A 24,878-nucleotide genomic window follows, 5' to 3' on the forward strand; every position below is an offset into this window, starting at 1 on the left:
CCAGATCTGCTGAGTTTTTCCAGGTATTTTTTTTTGTCAAGAAGCTTGATACCATCCAGGACAAAGCAGCCCACTAGATGGCATCCCATGCACAAACATTCACTCCCTCCACCACTGATGCATTGTGGCAGCAATGTGTAGCATCTACAACTCCATTGGGAACTCCCTAACAGCACTGTGCCTACACCACAATGGACTGCAGTGGTTCAAGCAGGCACCAACTTCTCAAGGGCAATTAGGGATGGGCAATAAATGCTGGCCTAGCCAGTGACGCAAGAATACCCCATGAATGAATAAAGCAAGCCTGTTGAGTGGCCGAGTTCATTTCACAAGAAACTACTGATAAGTGACAACTGGTACAAAAATGTGTAGGTGACTTCATGTTAAAGGCCCCCAGCCCATGCAGTCTTACCAATCCATTTAATGTGGCTAACTTTTAAATGCCCTCTGAAATGGCCTAGTAAGCCACTCAGTCGTATTAAACTGCTAAAAGCTGCTCAATAAGGATTGAAACCGGATGGATCACCTAGCATCGACCTAGGCACTGGAAACGACAATGGCAAACTTAACCCTATCGACCTTGCAAAAGCCTCCTTATTAACATCTGTAGGTTTGTGCCAAAAGTGGAAGAACTATCTCACAGACGAGTCAAGCAACAACCTGTCATTGTCTGTAAGGTACGATTCCATGAGTATGACTGTGTGCCAGACACCACCATCTCCATCCATGAGTACGTCCTGTCCCACCGGCAGGACAGAGCCAGCAGAGGTGGCTACACAGTGGCATATGGTTGGGAAGGAGTTGCCCTGGGAGTCCTCAACATTGACTCCGAACCTCATGAAGTCTCATGGCACCAGGTCAAACATGGGCAAGGAAACATCCTGCTGATTACTGCATCCTCTCTCCCCCACCCCCTCCCCTCAGTTGATATATTAGTACGCCTCCATGTTGAACACCAGTTGGAGGAAGCAGTGAGGGTGGCAAGGTTGCAGAATGTACTCTGGACGGGGGACTTCAGTGTCCATCACCACGAGTAGCTCGGTAGTACCACTACAGACCGAGCTGGCCTGCTGCTAGACTAGGCCTGCGACAGGTGGTGACGAAACCAACAAGAGGGAAAAACATACTTGACCTCATCCTCACCAATCTGCCTGCCGCAGATGTATCTGTCCATGACAATATCAGCAGGAGTGACCACCGCATAGTCCTTGTGGAGACAGAGTCCCGTCTCACATTGAGAATACCCTCCATCGTATTGTGTGGCACTACCACCATGCTAAATGGGATACATTTTGAACAGATTTAGCAACTCAAGACTGGGCAGCCATGAAACGCTCTCGACCATCAGCAGTAGCAGAACTATACTCAACCAAAATCTATAACCTCATGGCCTGGAATATCCCCCATTGCACCATTACCACCAAGCCAGTGGGTCAACCCTGGCTCAATGAAGAGTGCAGGGGGGCATGCCAGGAGCAGCACCAGGCATATCTACAAGAGACGTCTCAAGCTGGTACAATACACGACCACTTGCGTGCCAAACAGCGTAAGCAGCAGGTAATAGACAGAGCTAAGCAATTCCACAGCCAACGGATCAGATTTAAGCTCTGCTGTCCTGCCACATCCAGTTGTGAATGGTGCTGGACAATTAAATAACTCATTGAAGGAGGAGGCTCCACAAGCATCCCCATCCTCAATGATAGGGGAATCTAGCACGTTAATGCTAAGGATAAAGCTGAAGCATTTGCAACAATCGTCAGCCAGAAGTGTTGGATGGATGATCCTGCTCTGCATCCTCTGGAGGTCTCCAGCATCACAGATTTCAGCCAAATCTACTCACTCCATGTGATATCAAGAAATGGCTAAAGGCACTGCAAAGGCTATGGGCCCAGGCAATATTCTAGCAATCAAATTGAAGACGTGCTTCAGAATTTGCTGCGCCCCTAACCAAGCTGTTTCACAATAGTTACAACACTCCATCTACCTGGCAATGTGGAAAATTGCCCAGGTATGTCCTGTACACAAAAAACAAAATAGATCCAACCCAGTCAATTACCACCCTATCAGTGTACTCTTGATCGTCAGTAAAGTGATTGAAGGGGTCATCAACAGTGCTATCAAGTGACACTTGCTTAGCAAAAACCTGCTCACTGACGCTCAGTTTGGGTTCCAGCTGAGTCACTCAGCTTCTGACCTCATTACAACCTTGGTTCAAACATGGACAAAAGAGCTGAACTCCCGAGCTGAGGTGAGTGTGACTTCCCTTGACATCACGGCAGCATTTGACTGAGTGGCATCAAGGAGTCCTGCAAAACTGGAACCAATAGGAATCAGGGGGTCAAACTCTCTGCTGGTTGGAGTCATACATAGCACAAAGGAAGATGGTTGTGGTTGTTGGAGGTCAGTTATCTCAGTTCCAGGGCATCACTGCAGGAGTTTCTCAGGCTAGTGTAGTAGGCCCAACCATCTTCATCTGCTTCATCAATGACCTTCCTTTCATCATAAGGTCAGAACATTACACAAAGCTCAACGCTCAGTTACTGAAGCAGTCCATGTCCAGAGCAGGAAGACCTGGACAAGGCTTACAAGTAACATGCCACATAAGTGCCAAGGAATGACCATCTCCAACAAGAGAGAATGTAACCATATCCCACAAGGGAGAATGTAACCATCTCCCCATGACATTCAATGACATTACCATCCCTGAATCCCTGACTATCAACATCCTGGGGGTTACCATTGACCAAAAACTGAATTGGCCCAACCAAAAATTGAACTGGACTAACCGTATAAGTACTGTAGCTACAGGAGCAAGTTAGAGGCTAGGAATCCTGGAGCGAGTAACTCCCTTCCTTACTCTGCAAAGTCTGCTCACCATCAACAAGGCATAGGTTGGAAGTGTGATGGAATACTCCTCACTTGTCTGGATGAGTGCAGCTCCAACAATACTCAAGAGCTTGACACCATCCAGGGCAAAGCAGCCTGTTTGATTGGCACCCCATCCACAAATATTCACTCCCTCTACTATTAACACGCAGCAGTGTGTACCATCTATAAGATGCACTGCAGGAACTCACCAGCGCTCCTTAGACAGCACCTTCTAACCCCATGAACGCTACCACCTGGAAGGACAAAGGCAGCAGACACATGAGAACACCACTATCTGGAAGTTCCCTTCCAAACCACTCATCGTCCTGACTTTGAAATTTATTGCCGTTCCTTCACTGTCACTGGGTCAAAATCCTGGAATTCCCCCAACAACACTGTGGGTGTACCTGCACCACATGGACTGCAGCGATTCAAGAAGGCAGATCACCACCACCTTCTCAAGGGTAATTAGGGATGGGCAATAAATGCTGGTCTAGCTGGCGACGCCTGCATCCCAGGAATGAATTTTTAAAAATTCTTATGGCTGGGAAGGCCTGTAATCGAGCTGTCCCCGAGATTAAGCCAATACTGCTTCGCAGTCGCAAGGTGCACACAGCAGCCTAGATGTTCCAATGCATTCTTGAAGGAAATCATCCCCTTGAAGGGATTCCTAAGTGCTTCATGAGTGCATCCACACAAGTGTATGTCTGAGATTGGTGCTCAACAGGATTGGGGCATATCAAACTATAGCTTGAACTAAAGTATGTTGGTGCTACAGTACACTGCATCTCTTGTGCAAAGAGTTGAAAAATTATGTTTAGTTGCAAGATAAATGTATGTCACATGAGCATTTATTTCAGAAGGCCCTTTTACAACTTTTGTTGTATCTCTAATTAACTTGAAATTACATTTCTGATTTACTGGTTTCACCAAGGCACTTTTGAGGAATGACCTTTGTTTATCAAATTCTATTAACTTTTCCACCGAGCTGATGATTAGAATTTCTTGCCTTTTTTGTTTGCTGCTGTTGTGTGGTGGTTCTTTGTAGCATAAATCAGTTCTGTTGAATGTGTTAGATTCCCCACAACTGTAGAGGTTTACAGCACAGAAGGAGGCTATTTCCCCCTTATGGCTATGCCTGGTTTTTGCTATAGCGATCCACACCTCATGATGGCTGGAGTTTGATGGCTAAATACTCCTCCCTGAATCACTATGCTCCTCCCATCCCCCCTGCCACCAGCAACCTTGTAATCTCCTGGGTAGGGAAAAAAACCTCTGGAGGAATAATGCTGTGGAAAATTCTCTTATTCCCTTAGGTGATTGAAACCAGTCCAGAGATCACATGGGCCAGTGTTATCAATGACTCCACTTGCTTCCTATTAGTTGTCATTTCTATCCCAAGAACTGGCCCGATTCCCTCTTGAAGGCACACAGTGTGTTAGCGCAAGGCACTCAGCTGGCAGTGTATTCCAGAGGCTCACTGCTGTCTGGGAAAAGAGGAACCTCCTAACATTCAATATGTTCCTACTCTTAGACAACTTAAGCTCATGTCCCCTGACCTTCCCCAGCCTTCCGAACTGCAATAAACCACAATTATAGATGCTATCCAGCTCTTTATGGGCCTTCTGTCAGGTGACTTCTAAGATTATGCTGCTCTAAAATAAATATCAAGGCCCTTAAACCTATGTAAGCAGGCGAGGTCCTTTAGTTTAGGAAACTTTCTCTAACCTCGCCTGTTGATTTTTTTCAAGATTATCACCCACCATCCACAATTCTCCCTTAAATGTCCAGTCTATAATGGAGTTCTCAGTGTTCTTGACTGTGGCCTAAGCTGTATAAATACATCTTTATCTCTTTGCTTCCCTACACCTTGCAGTAAAATCTGTCACCTTTCATTTATAGTTAAATGAATATATTTTTGGATCTGATTGACCTGGGCTTTTGCTGCAATAATCACATTCTAAGTTGTTACTGCCCAGTAGACGAGATTTTGTGGAACACAGTACGTGTGCCTGTGAGATAGCTGTAACTTAAATCTGAGATGGAGGCAGTTTTAGATGTGTTTTTGTGTAGGTTTTAGTTTGTAAACCTATAGTTGTTTGTTAAACTTCCTTTGCCCCTGTTTTGTCCCACGTCTTTAATTTCCTTTCACCTCTTTCCTAACCTTGGTTTGGCAAAGCACCTTGCCCTTCATTTGGAGCAACCCTCTTTTGGTGCTGTTGAAAGTTGGAATTTACCTTACTGGGAGCTATAGCCATGAGTCTACACCTTGCACTCTGAACACCATTGCTTGGTGCACGAGTTCTATAAGAATTACTTGACTTTTTCTATGATCATGTAGCAAGTTTCTATTCTAGTAGCTAAAATGATGCATGGAATTAAAACATTTTTATAATTTGATTTTGCTTTATTTGTTCATTTATTCTTAATTATTTACCATATATGTTTTCATTTTGTTTTTCCCACAAACCTGCATTCCTTGATGGAAGTTGAACCAATCTTTAAAGAAAACTGAAACTAAAGTGGATGGTGCCATACACTAGACTAAAAAGACCCTCAAAGAATAGTGCAACTTTAAAAATGTATTTTGTTTGGAAACTTTTTTTTTCTACCTTATCACTCCCATTTATCATACACAGCTTGAAATAGCAGTCAATGTCTCAGACAAGAACTATGATAGTGAAACTGAACAGTCATTCCCTGAGTTACCAGATAAAAGTGACCCCAGTCAGTCATGCACCTTAGCTCCAGGAGAAGATTACCACCCAGCAACTGCCGATCAGATCGAACTTTTTGTTGTAAGTTAAGTCTGTTGTTTCCACAACTGTTTACTTCAGGACTTTTTATTATAATAGAGTTGAGATTTAAGCAATATACTCTATGCCAACTGTGACCTTGACTAACTAGTTCATAGGGAAAGCAAAATAAAAATTGATTTAGAAAATATAATCATTATTTTGATATTTAATGTGTTCCATATTTGAGTTAAAATTGAAGGCACAAATGCATATTTGTGGATAAAATTTGATGTTTTAGAAATCTGCAAAAATTTTTAAATATTTTAGTTGGTGAATATTGGTCCATTGACCATTTTAAATTATATTCTTCTATACTGGCCCGAATAGCATTGGTAACATTCTCCATGCATGAATGTAGTCTGCCTTACATTATAATATCAGGTACTTAAGAGCTCCAAATCTGGAACAATTAATTTATGTTCAATTTATCTTTTAAAATTCATGTTTATTTACCAGAACATTGAATTTTGAAATTCACCTTTTTACAGGAAGTTATTGAAATTGCAAGTGAAGATACAGCTCAAGGTAAGGAAAGTACTGATTAATTTGGAGCACTTATTTTCCAATCTACATTAATATTGTAAATTATTATTGAACAATCATCATCAGTTACTTCAATTTGCCATGTAGACATTTAGGCATTTCTCTGTATCGTTACTTAGAATAAATAAAGTACTTAAGAGCAGTTGAGTTCACATCAGTAGCACATGTATTGAACTGCCGATTGACCAATAGACATGAGAATACCCTCTTGTTGTAGCCAGATCTCTGAATATATAAATCCATTTCTACCCTTTGTATATTCAGTCCATTTAATATTTGAATTTGTAACCCATTTCAAACTTGATCTGTATTTCATATTTTTTGCCCTCTCCGAAACCACGCTTTACCCACTCTCATCTACTTTCTCTGCCTGAAAGTCTCCTAAACTATCTGCTACTGTGACTTAATCCTCATCTGATATATCAGGACTGATATTTGGCTAGCTACCATGGAGCTCCTATTGTAATAGTGATGTTTTTTTAAATTCTTTTGAGATGTGAGCATCACTGCCAAGGCCAGCACTTGTTGCTCATCCCTAATTGTCCTTGAGAAGGCGATAGTGAGCCACTGCCTTGAGGTGCTGCAGTCCATCTGGTGTAGGTACAGCCACAGTGCTGTTAGGAAGGGGGGTTCCAGGATTCTGACCCAGTGACTGTGAAGGAATGACAATACAGTTCCATGTCGGGTTAGTGTGTGGCTTGGAGGGGCTGTTGCATGAATTGGCCATGGATCCATGTTGATAATGTCAGTCTATTCATCTGTAGTACAATATTATTATACATTATTAAATTTAGGTGCTGGTACTTCAGTATAAGATGACTTCTGAGCTCAGCAAACTGCCTCACTCAACAACTGATCCCATACCTTAGCCCAAATGATGTTAACAATAGAATAGTTAGGGACGAGGCTGAGGGTAGTTCATATCTTAATCTTCCCTCCCAATAGTTAAGATCATAACTTCGCCAAACAACGCCTTTTGTTCCGAGGAAAATAATCTCTAACACACATGTCTCTGAGGCTAGTAATTTGGCTTTTTTGCTCTTTTTCCCCCCTATCATTGGTGTCTTTTTAGTTAACTATTTGAGATAAACCAATAATTAAACTTATTCATTTATTCTATGATTACTTATGTTAACTTGTTGCAAAATCATTGCTACTCTGCTTTCTATGGTTTTCACAATATTGCAAATGCATGATTACTGCTATAAGATCGTGCTGAAGGTGACAGTACAGGAGTTGTAGAAGCTGCAGTGACTGTAGTTGTAACTGAAGGGCCTTCATTTAATTCACAGTGCTGATATTCAGGAGAAGGGTCAAGGTGACACTGAGTTTCTAAGTTTCTGTGTGCTTTTGAGCACTGAATATTAACAGTTAAATTCTAAGTTGTGCAGTTTATACCAGAGGAAAATTACAAATGGATATTAGACCATGCCTAGACTTAAATATAACTTCATTAAGTGTTTAGTTTGAGATATAGCTCATCCCAGTTCTGCAACAATATAAGGTGTATTCCTCCTCTGTTCCTCTTCCTCTTCTGCAACAGCCCATCTATGTGCTCTCTTGTAGAATAATGTGCTTTTTAATAAAACAAAATAGTTAATAAATGCTTGGAGTAATGGAACATAGAATCACAATGCCATTATCCATTCAAATGATATAATACAGAAGTAACACTTGTGCAATTTAACTGTCATCTGAACTGAGATTAAGGGCATAATTTTAACTGCCCAGTGATGTTGAATTGGGTTTAATCCAGGTTTCCAGGAGAAAAAAACGTGGAGCTGTTGGTAAGTAAGATATTCAAGGAGACAATTAACTGAGGATTTAACCCAAAATTCTGGCTTTAACATGCGCATGGCTTCCTGAGCTGTGTGGAACTCACCGGAGTCAACTAGGCGAGAGAACAGCGAGGAGTGATACTTCAGTAAAATGCTGGGAAGCCTTGTTGCTGAATAGCTGTACCCATGCTTAGGTAAAAGGTTTGTGCTCACAGCACTTCTTCTGAAAGTGCTCTGTTACTAGACAGGTGATTTCCAACTTCTTCAAAGTCAGTTGACCTGTCTTGCACTTCACTCCTGTACTTTCCTGCTATCAGTCTTCAATGTGGCATTGGAACAGCCAATGTAGTTTGACCGTTCACCTCTGATGAAGAATGGAAGGAGCAATAGCAGGAGGAACACCAGCAGCAGAACCAGCTGCTTCACAGCTACATGCTGCTCCATGGAGCATAGGGAATGAACACAGATTTAGCTTGAAGGGAGGTAAGACCCTCAAAGCGGTCTAGGCAGATAATCGGCTTTCTTAACATGTCATCACCAGTGCCTCAGGTGTTCATGCCAAGTTGCTGCTGACATCTGTATCCTCCTGAAGCAAGACCTCCTTCCCGGTGGACCAGGTGGCCACACATTGCCAGTGGCCATCATGGTGGCTATCATTGAGATCCCCACTTCCCGGTTCTCAGTCTCTTTTGGAGTTCTCTCTCTCCTTTCTTGCAAGGAGAGAAAACAGAGTTGTAAGTGATGTAATGAATTGGAAGGGAAGGATAACATTTGTGGAGGGTGATTGTGAAATGTGTGCTGAGTTAGCACAAAGATGAGAGTGAGTGGGTGTGAAAGTGTTGGCTGTTCAGATGGCGATGTGAGGAGTTGCTTAGAGAGAGAGAAGTGAGTGGAGCTGAAAGATGTGTCAGTCTGAGAAGTGTGTTGGAGGATGCTGGGACCTGGAAGTGGAATAACCTTTCCTGTCCCCCTGAGGACCTTGCACCTCTTGGAGTACTGTATCTAGGTTCAAGGGACCACAATACTGCTGCTGACTTCTTTGGTCGCTTCCACCCCTGCCTGATTGGTTTCAGAGGTTATCCTCAGCTTTCCATTCTTGGCAAACATCACCTCACTTCAGTCCCTCAGATCCTGCAACAGCACCTCCAACTAAGAGTCAGAAACCCAGAAGGGGCAGCCTTCTCAGGCCTCCTTTCCATTCCTGTGGTTGCTTAACACATGGGAATCAATGTGCAGTTCAGCCATTCTGACACTTGTCGAGGTTCCTTTAACTAGAAATTCTTGCTTTGACAGATTCAGTGCATCGTATCTCCTGCCCTCTGATTTCTTGGAAGTGGGATGCTAATGCTGTGACTGTTGTGCGGCAACCCCTGCTATCGACAACCCTGACGTGTGGCTCTGCTAGCATAAAATTCCGTTAGCGCTTTCAGAATTGAACGTACTCCTTAAAGCTAACTATTTCTTTTTATTTGCATAAAGATTATAACTAACTAAAGCAATCTTATTTTTGAGAATAGTGCGTTTTCTAATAGAAGACTTCTTTCCCATCAGTCGATGCTGTTGCAACTTTGTTGTAGTGTCTGTTTAGTGCCTCCAAATACTGCACAGTGAAGCTTGGTTAAATTTTCTATCAAACATCCTGATAAACAGGTTGATAAATATTGTTTGCGAATATAAGTTTTTCATTGGGATCAATAAGGCATTTGTGTCCACATTACACAATGATGGTGATGGATCATATTTTGAGAATTGGACATTTTGTGACCTAGCTTATTTTTAAGGCTGGGATGATTGAGTGCATATGAAGTGTTGTCTCCTTTATAAATTGTTTTAACTTGGAGTTTTAGACTAGGCAGAGAACTTAATGAATATTTGATTCTAACAAATAATCAGTTTGCATTCTGTATAAGTAATTGGTTGATGGTGGTAAGAATTGCTCTTGTCGCTATGTGTGGTAACATTGTAAATGCATTCCAAAAAAATGTTTATGATGTCATTTCACTTAACAGAAGAGCAGTTCTTCTCCTTTAGTTATGTTAATTTTATCCTCTGTTAATGCTCCTTTAGAAGAGGACGACCTGAGTACAGAGGTTGGTGATGGTTTACAGGATACTGCATACACAGGTGTAAGCTGTGTAGATGAGAAGAGCATGGAGCACGAAACAGTCCTTGGTAGTGATCCTCCTTCCATGCAGGTTGTAGTGTATGAAACTACTCCTGATGTGCATACTGAATCTAGCAAACTTGGTGAGCGTTGTGTTCCCATAGAGAAGGACCTGAAGGATGGGCTGGACTTAGAAGAACCTTCTCTTTCAAAAGAAGATTCTCACAATGCTGGCTTTAGGTGAGCTCACTAATATGGTAGGGAAGGATAAATTATTTTCCCTTAGAAAGATATTGCTGGTAAATTTGAATATATTCCTCTGTGTCTTTATCTAAGTCATTAATATAGATTTTAAATAGTGGAGGCCCTAGCACTGACCCTTGCGGCACTCTGCTAGTTACAGCCTGCCAATTTGAAAATGCTCCATTTGTCACTACACTCTGCTTCCTGTCAGTTAACAGGTTCTCCATGCATGCTTTGTATGATTATACTATGATTTTATAAATGCATTGTTAAGACTTCCTTAATAATAGATTGCAGCATTTCCCAAATGACTGATGTCAAGTTAACTAACTTGTAATTCCCTATATGAACAAATGAACATGAGAAATAGGAGCACGAGTGGGCCACTCGGCCCCTTGAGCTTGCTTCGCCATTCAAATACGATCATGGCTGATCTGATTTTAACCTCACATTCCTGCCTACCCCTGATAATCTTTCACTCCCTTGCTTATCATGAATCTATTTACTGGCTGCCTTAAAGATATTCAAGGACTCTGCCTCAACCACTTTTTGAGGAAGAGAATTCCAATGTCTCTCAAAAAGAAATTTTTCCTCATCTCCTTTCTTGAATAATATTACGTTTCCTAACTTCTAATCCACTGGAACCATCTTAGAACCTAGGGAAATTTGAAAAATCATAACCATTATCTGTGCTGCTACCGCTTTTAGAATTCTAGGATGTAGGCCATCAGATACTTGGGATTTGTTAGCTTTTAGAAACTTAAGTTTCTCTAATACCTTTTCTCTGCTGATATTAATTTCTTTAAGATCATCACTCTTAATAGCCCCTCATTTATCATCTGTTTCTGGTATGTAACTTGTGTCTTCTGCATTGAGGACAACCACAAAATATTTGTTTAAAGTCTCCGACATATCCTCATTTCCCACAATAATTTATGCTGTTTCAGCCTCTAAGGAACAGACATTTACTTTTGGTACTTTTTTTAATATACTTGTGAAAGATCTCCGAATCATTTTATTTTCATGGTTGGTTTATGCTCGAATTCTACTTTTCTCCCCTTATCAATTCTTTGCTCGCCTTCTGCTGGTTTCTAAAACTCTCCCAATCCTTAGGCTTACTGCTATTATTACAACATTATAAGCCTCTTCTTTTAATCTAATACTGTCCTTGACTTCCCTAAATAGCCACAGATGAATCTTTTATGTTGAGTTTTTGTTTTTAAGTATTTTTGTTTGAAATTTTGAATCACTTATTTAAATGTTTCCCACTGTTTATTTACAACAAAACCTTTTAGTCCTTTTACCCAATCAGCCTTAGCCAGCCCAATCCTTTTGCCTATGCAGTTATCTTTGTTTAAGTTTTAAGATTCTGGTTTTAGACTTTTAGACTTAGGTTTTAGTCGCTGTCATAATTAATATGGAATTCAGTTTTATTCTGATCACTTACCCCCCCCCCACCACCACCACCACCACCACCACCACCACCACCACCACCACCACCACCAAGGATCTTTTGCTATGACATTGCTAATTAACCCTGCGTCATTACACAATACTAGGCCTAAAATAGTTCTATCCCTTGTTTCCATACATACTGTTCCAGGAAGCTGTCATGAACATCATTCTATAAACCCGCCTTTGCCAATTGATTTGTCCAGTCTATAGGAAGATTCAAGTTCTCCACAATTATTACATTACCTTTATTACAAACTTCAGTGACTTCTTGCTTAATGCTCTGACATACAGTATTACTACTGTTAGCTGGTCTATAAATTACTTTCATTATTGCTCATTTTCACCTATATTGACTCTATTTCCTGATTTTCTGAGCCAGGACCCTTTCTACTTATGTTATCTTTTAAGATCAGGGCTGCTGCTCCTCCTTTTCCATTCTGCCTGACTTTTCAAAATGTTGTGCACCTTGTGATAATTTCAAATGTATTTTCGTCTGAGCTGATACTAAAAGGAATCCAATTCTTTTATTAGTAGCTCTTCAGTCATTGAGCAGTCTGATAATTCACAGACAAGCAAAGCCACAAGAAGATGCAGGTTTCTAAAACCAAAACCCAACCTCCCTAAAACCACTTCTAGAAGCCAAGCTGAAAATCATCGTCCTGTTACAAAGAGTAGAGCAATACAGAACTCTGTAGAACCATCTGAAACAACATTGCAGAACACGAGACATGGTAAGCAAAATAGTCAAGAGTCTAAAGAAACGTTTTCTTCAAAACAAAGGAAATCTTTTTGTTGAAGTTAATGAGATAGAAACTTGCTGGCCTGAGACGTCACTGACTCTTTGCAATTGTAAACCCAAGGTTGCATCGGTGTGTGTGGATGTATATAGTGAAGTGTAAGTTAACAGTGATTTAAGGACACGTAATATAATTGGAGTGAGTGACTGCATTGATAAATTATCTTTAAGTACAAAGTGTATATCTGATACTGTTAACAACTTTAAAAAAAATACATTACTTGTTTATAATTGTCGGTTTTATTTGTAACGTAAAGCAATCATTAAGGAAGCTAAGGAAATTAAGGACTTGAAATGATTGCTTTTAAATTTGGAATTAACTGATTAATGGATTTTCCAAGCCTAAAAAGTTATAAACTTGGCACTTTAAGTACATGATTTTTATCGCTGTTAAATAATATTCCTGGCACTATTTCCACTATAGAAAATGTTGATGCAGCGAAATCATAACAGTTTATAATTTTTGTTGCAGGTAATGAAACAGAGGGGAATCTTGATGACACCTTGCAGCTTCATCCGGTCACAGTAAAAGGTGATGAACAAAACCTGAGCATGGAACAAGCTTCAGCCGAGCAACTAAATGATAAGGTATCAATACCTGTTGAACAAGACAATTGTGTGGGAAATAAAGAACAAATGAACAAGACTGAGTACCTTTGTGAAAAGTTATCAATACCTGAGCAACAAGACAAATGTGTGGAAGATGAAGAGCAAATGAGCAGGGCTGAACATCTGGATGATGAGGTTCAGCATATGGGTCTACGGTTATCAATATCTGCGCAACAAGGTGAATGTGTGGCAGATGAAAAGCAACTGAGTTGGACTGAGCATCTGGATGATGAGCATCAACATGTGGATGTACAGTTATCAATACCTGAACAGCAAGACAAATGTGTGGCAGATGAAGAGCAACTGAGTAGGATTGAGCATCTGGATGATGAGGTTCAGCATGTGGGTGTACAGTTATCAATATCTGAGCAACAAGGTGAATGTGTGGCAGATGAAGAGCAACTGAGTAGGACTGAGCATCTGGATGATGAGGTTCAGCATGTGGGTGTACAGTTATCAATACCTGAACAGCAAGACAAATGTGTGGCAGATGAAGAGCAACTGAGTAGGACTGAGCATCTGGATGATGAGGTTCAGCATGTGGGTGTACAGTTATCAATATCTGAGCAACAAGGTGAATGTGTGGCAGATGAAGAGCAACTGAGTAGGACTGAGCATCTGGATGATGAGGATCAGCATGTGGATGTACAGTTATCAATACTTGAGCAACAAGATGAATGTGTGGCAGATGAAAAGCAACTGAGTAGGACTGAGCATCTGGATGATGAGCATCAACATGTGGACGTACAGTTATCAATACCTGAACAGCAAGACAAATGTGTGGCAGATGAAGAGCAACTGAGTAGGACTGAGCAACTGGATGATGAGGATCAGCATGTGGATGTACAGTTATCAATACTTGAGCAACAAGATGAATGTGTGGCAGATGAAGAGCAACTGAGTAGGACTGAGCATCTGGATGATGAGCATCAACATGTGGATGTACAGTTATCAATACCTGAACAGCAAGACAAATGTGTGGCAGATGAAGAGCAACTGAGTAAGACTGAGCATCTGTATGATGAGGCTCAGCATGTGGGTGAACAGTTATCAATACCTGTGCAACAAGACAAACGTGTAGAAGATGAAGAGCAACTGAGTAGGACTGAGCATCTGGATGATGAGGATCAGCATGTGGATGTACAGTTATCAATACCTGAACAGCAAGACAAATGTGTGGCAGATGAAGAGCAACTGAGTAGGACTGAGCATCTGTATGATGAGGCTCAGCATGTGGGTGTACAGTTATCAATACCTGTGCAACAAGACAAACGTGTAGAAGATGAGCAACTGAGTAGGACTGAACATCTGGATGATGAGGCTCAGCATGTGGGTGTACAGTTATCAATACCTGTGCAACAAGACAAACGTGTGGAAGATGAAGAGCAACTAAGTAGGACTGAGCATCTGGATGCTGGGACTGAGCATCCAAGTGACAGGTAAAAGAGGATAACGTTGTGACGTTTGATGTGTTTTCTGGATGTGGTGTTTTGATACCTATTTCAGGGCATAATAACACAAATATAAGGAATATTTTTATGAAATAGAATGCATAGGTGTTTTAGGTGTTCATACTGATGCCAGACTTTTCTTCAGTGTGTTTCCAGCACATGATCAACTACAGACAACAAATCAAAGTCAGGAGGCACAAGTTGGATTTTCCTCTGCTGCATGCTTCACACAATCCACGTTGAGCCTATGTCAGACTGCTGATGCAGGGCTGCCCATAGAGGCTCCAGAAACAACTGCAGAAGTTTCGTATTTTGATTACTCCCAAAAGGTATGCATTGTTTTTTATTATTCATTCACGAGATGTGGGCTTTGCTGGCTGGGCCAGCATTTATTGCCCATTCCTAGTTTCCTTTGAGAAGGTGGTGGTGAGCTTCTTCATGTTCCGCTGCAGTCCATGTGGTGTAGGTGTACCCACAATGCTGTTAGGAGGGGAGCTCCAGGATTTTGACCCAGCAACAGTGAGGGAACGGCGATATATTTCCAAGTCAGGATGGTGAATGACTTGGAAGGGAACTTCCAGGTGGTGGTGTTCCCATCAATCTGCTACCCTTGTTCTTCTGGGTGGTAGTGGTTGTGGATTTGGAAGATGCTGTTGGAGGAGCCTTGGTGAATTCCTTCAGTGCATCTTGTAGATGGTACACACTGCTGCTACTGTGCGCTGATGATGGAGGGAGTGAATGTTTATGGATGGGGTGCCAATCAAGTGGACTGCTTTGTCCTGGTTGGTGTCCAGCTTCTTCAGTGTTGTTGGAGCTGCACTCATCCAGGCAGGTGGGGAGCATTCCATCACACTCCTGACTTGTGCCTTGTAGATGATGGACAGGCTTTGGGGAGTCAGGAGGTGAGTTACTTGTTGCATGATTCCTAGCCTCTGACTTGCTGTTGTAGCCACGGTATTTATATGGCTAGTCCAGTTCAGTTTCTGGTCAATGGTAGCCCCCAGGATGTTGACAGTGGAAAGTTCAGTAATAGTAATGTCATTGAACATCAAGGGGCAATGGTTGGATCCTCTCTTGTGGGAGATGGTCATTGCCTGACACTTATGTGGTGCAAATGTTACTTGCCACTTGTCCAGGTCTTGTTGCATTTGGACATGGACTGCTTCAACATCTGAGGAGTCGCAAATGGTGCTAAACATTGTGCAATCGTCAGCGAGCATCCCCAGTTCCGACCTTATGACGGAAGGAAGGTAATTGATGAAGCAGCTAAAGATGGTTGGGCTAAGGACACTACCCTGAGGAACTCCTGCAGTGATGCCCTGGAGCTGAGATGACTGACCTCCAATAAACACAACCATCTCCCTTTGTGCTAGGTATGACTCCAAACAATGGCGAGTTTTCCCCCTGATTCCCATTGACTCCAGTTTTGCTAGGGCTCCTTGATGCCACACTCCATCAAATGCCGCCTTGCAGTCAGGGGAAGTCACTCTCATTTCACCCCGGGAGTTCAGCTCTTTTGTCCATGTTTGAACCAAGGCTGTAATGAGGTCAGGAGCTGAGTGGCCATGGCGGAACCCAAACTGGGCATCAGTAAGCAGGTTATTGCTAAGCAAGTGCCGCTTGATTGCACTGTTGATTACCCCTTCCATTACTTTACTGATGTTTGAGAGTAGACTGATGGGGCAGTAAATGCTGTGTTGAATTTGTCCTGCCTTTTGTGTGCAAGACTTACTTGGGCAACTTTCCACCTAGCCAGGTAGATGCCAGTGTTGTAACTGTAATGGAACAGCTTGGCTAGGGGCGCAGCAAGTTGTAGAGCACAAGTCTTCAGTGCTGTTGCCGGAATATTGACAGGGCCCATAGCCTTTGCAGTATCTAATGCCTTCAGCCATTTCTTGATATCACGTGGAATGAATCGAATAGGCTGAAGACTGGCATCTGTGATGCTGAGGACCTCCGGAGGAGGCCGAGATGGATCATCCACTCGGCACTTCTGGCTGAAGACTGTTTCGAACGCTTCAGCCTTCTCTTTAGTACTGCTGTGTTTGGCTCCTCCATCATTGAGGATGGAGATATTTGTGGAGCTTCTTCCTCCAGGCAGTTATTTAATTGTCCACCATCTTTCACGAATGGTTATGGCAGGACTGCAGAGCTTAGTTCTGATCCGTTTGTTGTGGGATCGCATAGCTCTGCCTATCACTTGCTGCTTATGCTGCTTGTCGTGCAAGTTGTCCTGTGTTTTAGCTTCACCAGGTTGACACCTCATTTTTAGGTATGCTTGGTGCTGCTCCTGGCATGCCCTCCTGCTCTCTTTATTGAACCAGGGTTGATCCCTGGCTTGATGATAATGGTAGAGTGAGGGATGTGACGGGCCATGAAGCTACAGATTATGTGCGAGTACAATTTGGCTGCTGCTGGCCCACAGTGCCTCATGGATGCCCAGTCTTGAGTTGCTGGACCTGTTCGAAATCTATCCCGTTTAGCACAGTGGTAGTGTCTCACAACACAATGGAGGGTATCCTCAATGTGAAGACAGGACTTCATCTCCACAATGACTGTACCGCAATGACTCCTACCAATACTGTCATAGTGGGTTGGTGAGGATGAGGTCAAGCATGTTTTTGCCTCTTGTTGGTTCCCTTACCACCTGCTGCAGACTCAGTCTGGCAGCTATGTCCTTTAGGACTCGGCCTGTTCAGTCAGTAGTGGTGCTACTGAGCCAATCTTGGTGATGGACATTGAAGCCCCCCATCCATTTTACATTCTGTGCCCTTGCTGCCCTAAGTGCTTCCTCCAAGCGATGTTCAACGTGGAGGAGCACTGATTCAAAACCTTTGCAAAACAAACACTCAGTTCACTTAAAAGTTAGTTTTACTTTTCTTCAATTAATTCAAGGGATGCGGGTTTCTACTCAGGCCAACCTTTATTGCCTAATTGCCCCTGAGAAGATGATGATGGGCTGCCTCTTGAACTTTAATCCGTGTGGTGAAAGTGCTCCCATACTGTTATTAGGAGCAGAGTTCCAGCATTTTGGCCCAACAACGATGAAGGAACAGTGTTAGATTTCCAAATCAGGATGGCTTGTGACTTGGAAGGGAACTTCCAGGTGATGTTCCCATGCACCTGCTGTCTTTGTCCAAGTGGTAGAGGTCGTAGACTTGGCTCAAGGAAACCTTGGAGCTTTGCTGCAGTGCATTTTGTAGATGGTACAAAATGCAGCCTTACTGCACTTGTAGTGGCATGTGTGAATGCTTAACGTGCTGAATGGGGTGTCAGACAAGCCTGTCCTGAATGATGAAGAATTTCGTGAATGTTGTTGGAGCTACACTCATTCAGGGTGAGTTAGGAGGTGAATCACTTTGTTGTTTACCCAACCTCTGACTCATTCTTGTAGACACAGTATTTATGTGGCTGGCCTGCTTAAGTTTCTGGTCAATGGCGGCCTCCAGGATGTTGATGGTGGAGTATTCAGCAATGGTAATACTGTTGAATGTCAAGGGGAAGTGGTTAGACTCTCATTGCCTGGCATTTGTAGCGCCAAATGACACATCAAAGGTTATTGCAGAAAATAAAAGCTTATGGTGTAGAGGGTATGCATTGGCATGGATAGAAGATTGGCTAGCTAGCAGGAAGCGTAGAGTTGGCATAAATGGGTCTTTTTCTGGTTGGCAGGATGTGATGAGTGGTGTGCCACAGGGATCAGTGCTGAGGCCTCAACCTTTTATAATTTATATAAATACCTTGGATGAAGGGACCGAAGGAATACTTGCTAAATTTGCAGATGGCACAAAGATATGCAGGAAAGTAAACTGTGAGAGAGAACATAAGGAGGCTACAAAGTGACATAGATAGGTTAAGTGAATGGGCAAAGATCTGTCAAATGGAGAATAATGTAGACAAATGTGAAATAGCTCATTTTGGCAGGAAGAATAAAAAAGGTTATTGTTTAAATGGTAAGTGATTGCAGAGCTCTGAGATTCAGAGGGATCTGGGTGTCCTAATGCTTGACTTACAAAAGGTTAGTATGCAGGTACAGCAGTTAATTAGAAACATAGAAAATAGGAGCAGGAGTAGGACATTCGGCCCTTTGAGCCTGCTCCGCCATTCATCATGATCATGGCTGATCATCCACACAATAGCCTGCTCCCACTTTCTCCCATATCCTTTGATCCCTTTCGTCCCAAGAGCTATATCTAACTCCTTCTTGAAAACATACAATATTTTGACCTCAACTACTTTCTGTGGTAGCGAATTCCATAGGCTCACCACACTCTGGGTGAAGAAATTTCTCCTCATCTCAGTCCTAAATGGTCTACCCTATATCCTGAGACTGTGACCCCTAGTTCTGGACTCCCCCACCATTGGGAGCATCCTTCCTGCATCTACCCTGTCTAGTCCTGTTAGAATTTTATAGGTTTCTATGAGATTTCCCCCTCATTCTTATGAACTCCAGCGAATATAATCCATACCGACTCAATCTCTCCTCATATGTCAGCCCCACCATCTCAGGAATCAGTCTGGTAAACCTTTGCTGCACTCCCTCTATAGCAAGAACATCCTTCCTCAGATAAGGAGACCAAAACTGCACACACTATTCCAGGTGTGGTCTCACCAAGGCTCTCTATAATTGCAGCAAGACATTCCTGCTCCTGTACTCGAATTCTCTCGCTATGAAGGCCAACATACTATTTGCTGCCTTTATTGCCTGCTGCACCTGCATGCTTACCTTCAGCAACTGGCGTACAAGGACACCCAGGTCTCATTGCACATTCCCCTTTTTCAATTTGTAGCCATTCAGATAATAATCTACCTTCCTGTCTTTGCTATCAAAGTGGATGACCTCACATTTATCCACATTCTACTGCATCTACCATGCATTTGCTCACTCATTCAGCTTGTCCAAATCACTCTGAAGCATCTCTGCATCCTCTTCACAGCTCAACCTCCCACCCAGCTTTGTCATCTGCATATTTGGAGATATTACATTTAGTTCCCTCATCCAAATCATTAATAGATATTGTGAGTAGCTGGGGTCCCAGCGCCGATCCCTGCGGTACCCCACTAGTTACTGCCTGCCATTCGGAAAAAGACCCGTTTATTCCTACTCTTTGTTTCCTGATTGCCAACCAGTTTTCTATCCATCTCAATACACTATGCACAGTCCCATGTGCTTTAATTTTATACGCTAATCTCTTATGTGGGCTTTTGTCAAAAGCCTTCTGAATGTCCAAATAAACCACATCCACTAGCTCCCCCTCATCAACTCTACCAGTTACATTCTTGAAAAATTCCAGTAGATTTGTCAAGCATGATTTCCCTTTCGTAAATCCATGCTCATTCTGTCCTATTCTGCCACTGTTTTCCAAGTGCTCAGCCATTAAATCTTTTATAATGGACTCCAGAATTTTCCCCACTACCGATTATCAGACTGATTGGTCTATAATTCCCTGTTTTCTCTCTACCTCCCTTTTTAAATAGTGGGGTTACATTAGCTGCCCTCCAATCTGTAGGAACTGTTCCAGAGCCTATAGAATCTCAGAAGATGAACACCAATGCACCCTCTATTTCTAGGGCCACTTACTTAAGTACTCTGGGATGTAGATTATCAGGCCCTGAGGATTTATTGGCCTTCAATCCCATCAATTTCGCCAACACCATTTCCTTACTAATACTGATTTCTTTCAGTTCCTCCCTCTCACTAAACCCTGTGTTCCCCAACATTTCTGGTCTGTTACTTGTGTCCTCCTTTGTGAAGACAGAACCAAAGTATGTATTTAGTTGGTCAGCCACTTCTTTGTTCCCCATTATAAATTCCCCCGTTTCTTATTGTAAAGGACCTACATTTATCTTCACCAATCTTTTTCTCTTCACATACCTATATAAACTTTTACAGTTTTTTTTACAGTCAATTAGGAAAGCTAATAGAATGTTATCATTTATTGTGAGAGGAATTGGTTATACAAGTAGGGGGGTTATGCTTTAGTTGTACAAGGCATTGGTGAGATCACATCTGGAGTATTGTGTATAGTAATGGTCTCCTTATGTAAATGTGTTAGAAGCAGTTCAGAGAAGGATTACTAGATTAATACCAGAAGTGGGCGGTTGTGTTATGAGGAAAGGCTGGTCAGGTTAAGCTTGTATTCACTGGAATTTTGAAGAGTAGGAGGCAACATGATTGAAACGTATAAGACCCTGAGGGGTCTTGACAGGGTGGATATGGAGAAGATGTTTCTTCTTGTGGGAGAATTTGGAACTAGGGGTCACTGTTTCAAAATAAAGAATCGCTCATTTAAGGCAGATGAGGAGAAATTTTTTTTCTCAAAGTTTGTGAGTCTTTGGAACTCTTCCTCAAAAGGTGGTGGAAGCAGAATCTTTGAATATTTTTAAGGCAGAGCTAGATAGATTCTTGATTAACAAGGGATTGAAAGGTTATAGGGGTAGTCAGGAAGTTACATTCAGATCAGCCATGATCTTATTGAATGGCGGAGCAGGCTTGAGGGGCTGAGTGGCCTACTCCTGCTCCTAATTCGTACGTTCATATATATCGCCGTATGTATGAATGCTAGTTGCCACTTATCAGCCCGAGCCTGAAGCTTACCCGGGTCTTGCTGCATTTGGGCATGGATTGCTTCAGTATCTGAAAAGTTGAGTGGAAGTGAACACTGTGAAATCATCGGCAAACAATCCCATCTTCGGATGGAGGGAGAAATCATTCATGAAGTAGTTGAAAATGGTTGGGCCTAGGAAATGCCCTGAGGAACTCCTTCAATGATGACCTGGGCCTGGATGATTGGCTTCCAACAAACATAACAATCTGCCTTTATGCTAGGTGTGACTTCATTCAGCAGAGAGTTTTCCCCCTGATTTCCATTGACTTTAGTTTTACTTGGGCTACTTGATGTCTCACTCATTCAAATGCTGCCTTGATGTCAGGGACACTCTGACATCACCTCTGGATTTCAGTTCTTTTGTCCATATTTGAGCGAAGGCTGTAATGAGGCCTAGAGTCAGGTAGATAAAAACACAATACTACAGATGCTAGAAATCTGAAATAAAAACAAAAAATGCTGGAAAAACTCAGCATCTGGCAGCATCTGTGAAGTGAGAAACAGAGTTAATGTTTTGAGTCCATATGACTCTTCATAGCTAAAGAGAGATAGAAATGTGATGAATTTTATACTGTTTATGAGGGGGTAGAGCAGCTGGAGCAAGATAGAAGTTCAGGGATTGGTGAGAGCTAAGGAGAGAATGACAAAGATGCACAAGACAAAGGGAGTGTGAACAGGAGGTGCTAAAGACTAAAGGTGCTGATAATGGCATAAAGGTAAGAGCAGAATATGTTAATAGCAGAACACGGGTCAGTACTCTGTGAAAGCACAGCAAAGAAACCAGTGGCAGATGGCCCTGTAGAGGTTGGGGTGGTGGTGTTGTGGGTAAAAAGGATAAAAAAAAATGAAAATAAAAAGTAAAATTGTTTTAAAATTAGGTTAAAAAGGAGATAAAGATGGAGAAGAGAATTCATGGTCTGAAGTTATTGAACTCAATGTTAAGTCTGGAAGGCTGTAAAGTACCTAATCAGAAGATGAGGTGCTGTTGCCCCAGTTTTGCGTTGGGCTTCACTGGAACATAGCAGCATGCCAAGGATGAACATGAGAGCAAGATGGTGTGTTGAAATGGCAAGTGCCAGAAAGGTCTGGGTTATGCTTGCAGACTGAATGAAGGTGATCCGCAAAGTGGCCACCCAGCCTGCGCTTAGTCTCCCCAATGTAGAGGAGACTGCATTGGAAGCAGCAAATACAGTAGACCAAATTGAAGGAGGTGCAAGTGAAGTGTTGCTTCATCTGAAAGGAGTGTTTGGGGCCTTGGATGGTGAGGAGGTAATGGGGCAGGTGTTGCGCCTCCTGCAATTGCATGGGGAAGAGTTGGCGGTGATGGGGGAATGGACCGGGGGGGCCACAGAGGGAACGGGCCCTATGGGATGCTGACAAACAAGAAGAGGGGAAGATATGTTTGATGGTGGCATTGTGCTGGAGCTGAAGGAAATGGCGAAGGATGATCCTTTGAATGCAGAGGCTGTTGGGGTGAAAAGTGAAGATTAAGTAGATCCTATCATTACTCTGGGGAAGACGTGAGGGCAGAGGTGTGGAAAATGGGTCAGACACAGTTGAGGGCCCTGTCAGTCACAGTTGGGGGAGCTCTCGGTTAAGGAAAAAGAAAGATATGTCAGAAGCACTGTTTTGGAAGGTTGCATCATTGGAAGAGATGTTACGGAGGCGAAAGAACTGAGAGAATGGGATGGAGTCCTTCCTGGAGTCCGCTCCAGGAAGCGGGGTGTGAGGAGCTGTTGTCAAGGTAGCTATGGGAGTTAGTGTGGGAGGCTCGTAATGAATATTAGTAGACAGTCTATCACTAGAAATGGAGACACAGAAGTCTAGGAAGGGAAGGGAGGTGTTCCAAGATGACAGTGGAGTGGAGTCAAGTAGTCCTGGTGGAATCCAAACCCAGCATTGGTGAGAGGTTATTGGTGAGTAAGTGTCATTTGATAGTGCTATTGACAACACTTTCCATCACCTTGATTATTTAGAATCAGCTGATGGGGCAGCAGTTGGTTGGACTGGACTTGACTTGCTTTTAGTGGATAGACACATTTATGCAATTTTCCACTTTGTTGGGTAGCTGGCAGTGTTTTAGCTGTGCTTCAAGAGCTTGTCTAGATGCATGGCTAGTTCTTGAGTATAATTGTTTAGCGCTCAGCCAGAATGTTGTCAGGGCTCATAGCCTTTGCTGTATCCAGCAGTTTCTTGATATCACCCGGAATAAATCAAAATGGCTGAGGACTACCAGCTGTGATGCTGGGGACCTCCGAAGTAGCCAGTTAACATCAGTAAACAAATGGAATAAATGGCCATTAACATATTGCTGTGTGTTGGAGTGTGCAAATTGCCTGCTGCATTTCCTAAATTACAATAGTGACTACATGTCAAAAGTACTTCATTGGCTGAAAAGCACTTTGAAATACCCTGAGTTTGTATATAAATACAGGACTTTAATTTTTCTTTCATGATTGATCATCAACTCAGCACTTCTAGGTGAAGATGTTCGCAAACTCTTCAGCCCTGTCTGTTGCACTCTCATGCTGGGTCTGCCATCATTGGGGTGTTCACTGAGTTGTCTCCTCCACTTGGTTGTTTAATTGTCTATTGCTATGCGCATCTAGATATGACTGGACTGCACTGCACAGCTTTAGTCTGATCTGTTGGTTGTGAGATTGCTTCTGCTGTTTAGCTGTTGTAGCTTAACCAGGTTGACATCTCATTTTCATGCTTTTCTGAGCTGCTCATTGAGCCAGGGTTGGTCCCCTGGTTTGATAGTAATAGAAGAGTGAGGAATATGTTTGACCACGAGGTTACAGATTGTGGTTGAATACAATTTTGTTGCTGCTGAAGGCCCACAGTACCTCAAGGGTCCCTAGTTTTGAGTTGTTAGATCTATTCTGGACCTATCCATTTAGTTTGATAAAAACAAAAAACTGCGGATGCTGGAAATCCAAAACAAAAACAGAATTACCTGGAAAAACTCAGCAGGTCTGGCAGCATCGGCAGAGAAGAAAAGAGTTGACGTTTCTGTCGAAGGGTCATGAGGACTCGAAACGTCAACTCTTTTCTTCTGCGCCGATGCTGCCAGACCTGCTGAGTTTTTCCAGGTAATTCTGTTTTCATTTAGTTTGATGGTAGTGTGATAGAACATATTTGTATGGTTCCAAGTAGTTCCATATTTGGAACTTTATCGCTGTTCCTTAACTGTTGCTGGGTCAGAATCCTGGAACTCCCTCCCTAACAGTACTGTGGGTGTACCTGCACCGGATGGACTGCATCAGTTCAAGAAGGTGGCTCAGCACCACCCTCTCAAGGGCAATTAGGGGTGGGCAACAAATGCTGGCTTAGCCAGCGATGCCCACATCCTGTGAAAGAATAAGAAATGAAAAAGATATGATGGAGGTGTCCGCAGCATAAAAATGGAACCATCTCCACAGGGACTAAGCAATAGCCACTGTTAAACAATATTTATAATGGATAGATGCATCTGTGACTGGTAGATTGGTGAGGATGAGGCCAAGTAGTTATTTCCCTTGTGTTGGTTCTCTCGCCATCTGCTGCAAGCCCAGTATAGCAGATATGTCCTTTAGGAGTCAACCAATTTTGCTCAGTAATGGCACTGGACTGCAGAGCTTCA

At 42.6% G+C, this 24,878-nt stretch overlaps 1 protein-coding gene across 1 annotated transcript in view; it reads left to right on the forward strand.

Annotated features, from left to right (window-relative positions):
- The window catches only part of LOC121276798 (transcription factor TFIIIB component B'' homolog), a 134,781-nt gene that overhangs the window by 78,738 nt on the left and 31,165 nt on the right, over window positions 1-24,878 (forward strand). The window contains exons 18-23 of the mRNA XM_041185343.1: window positions 5,508-5,666; window positions 6,155-6,191; window positions 10,055-10,331; window positions 12,321-12,520; window positions 13,058-14,633; window positions 14,791-14,974. Coding sequence (XP_041041277.1) covers window positions 5,508-5,666; window positions 6,155-6,191; window positions 10,055-10,331; window positions 12,321-12,520; window positions 13,058-14,633; window positions 14,791-14,974 — 2,433 coding nt within the window. The remainder of the gene's footprint in view (window positions 1-5,507; window positions 5,667-6,154; window positions 6,192-10,054; window positions 10,332-12,320; window positions 12,521-13,057; window positions 14,634-14,790; window positions 14,975-24,878) is intronic.

The sequence above is a fragment of the Carcharodon carcharias genome, chromosome 4, assembly GCF_017639515.1.
Source record: "Carcharodon carcharias isolate sCarCar2 chromosome 4, sCarCar2.pri, whole genome shotgun sequence".
Taxonomy (NCBI): domain Eukaryota; kingdom Metazoa; phylum Chordata; class Chondrichthyes; order Lamniformes; family Lamnidae; genus Carcharodon; species Carcharodon carcharias.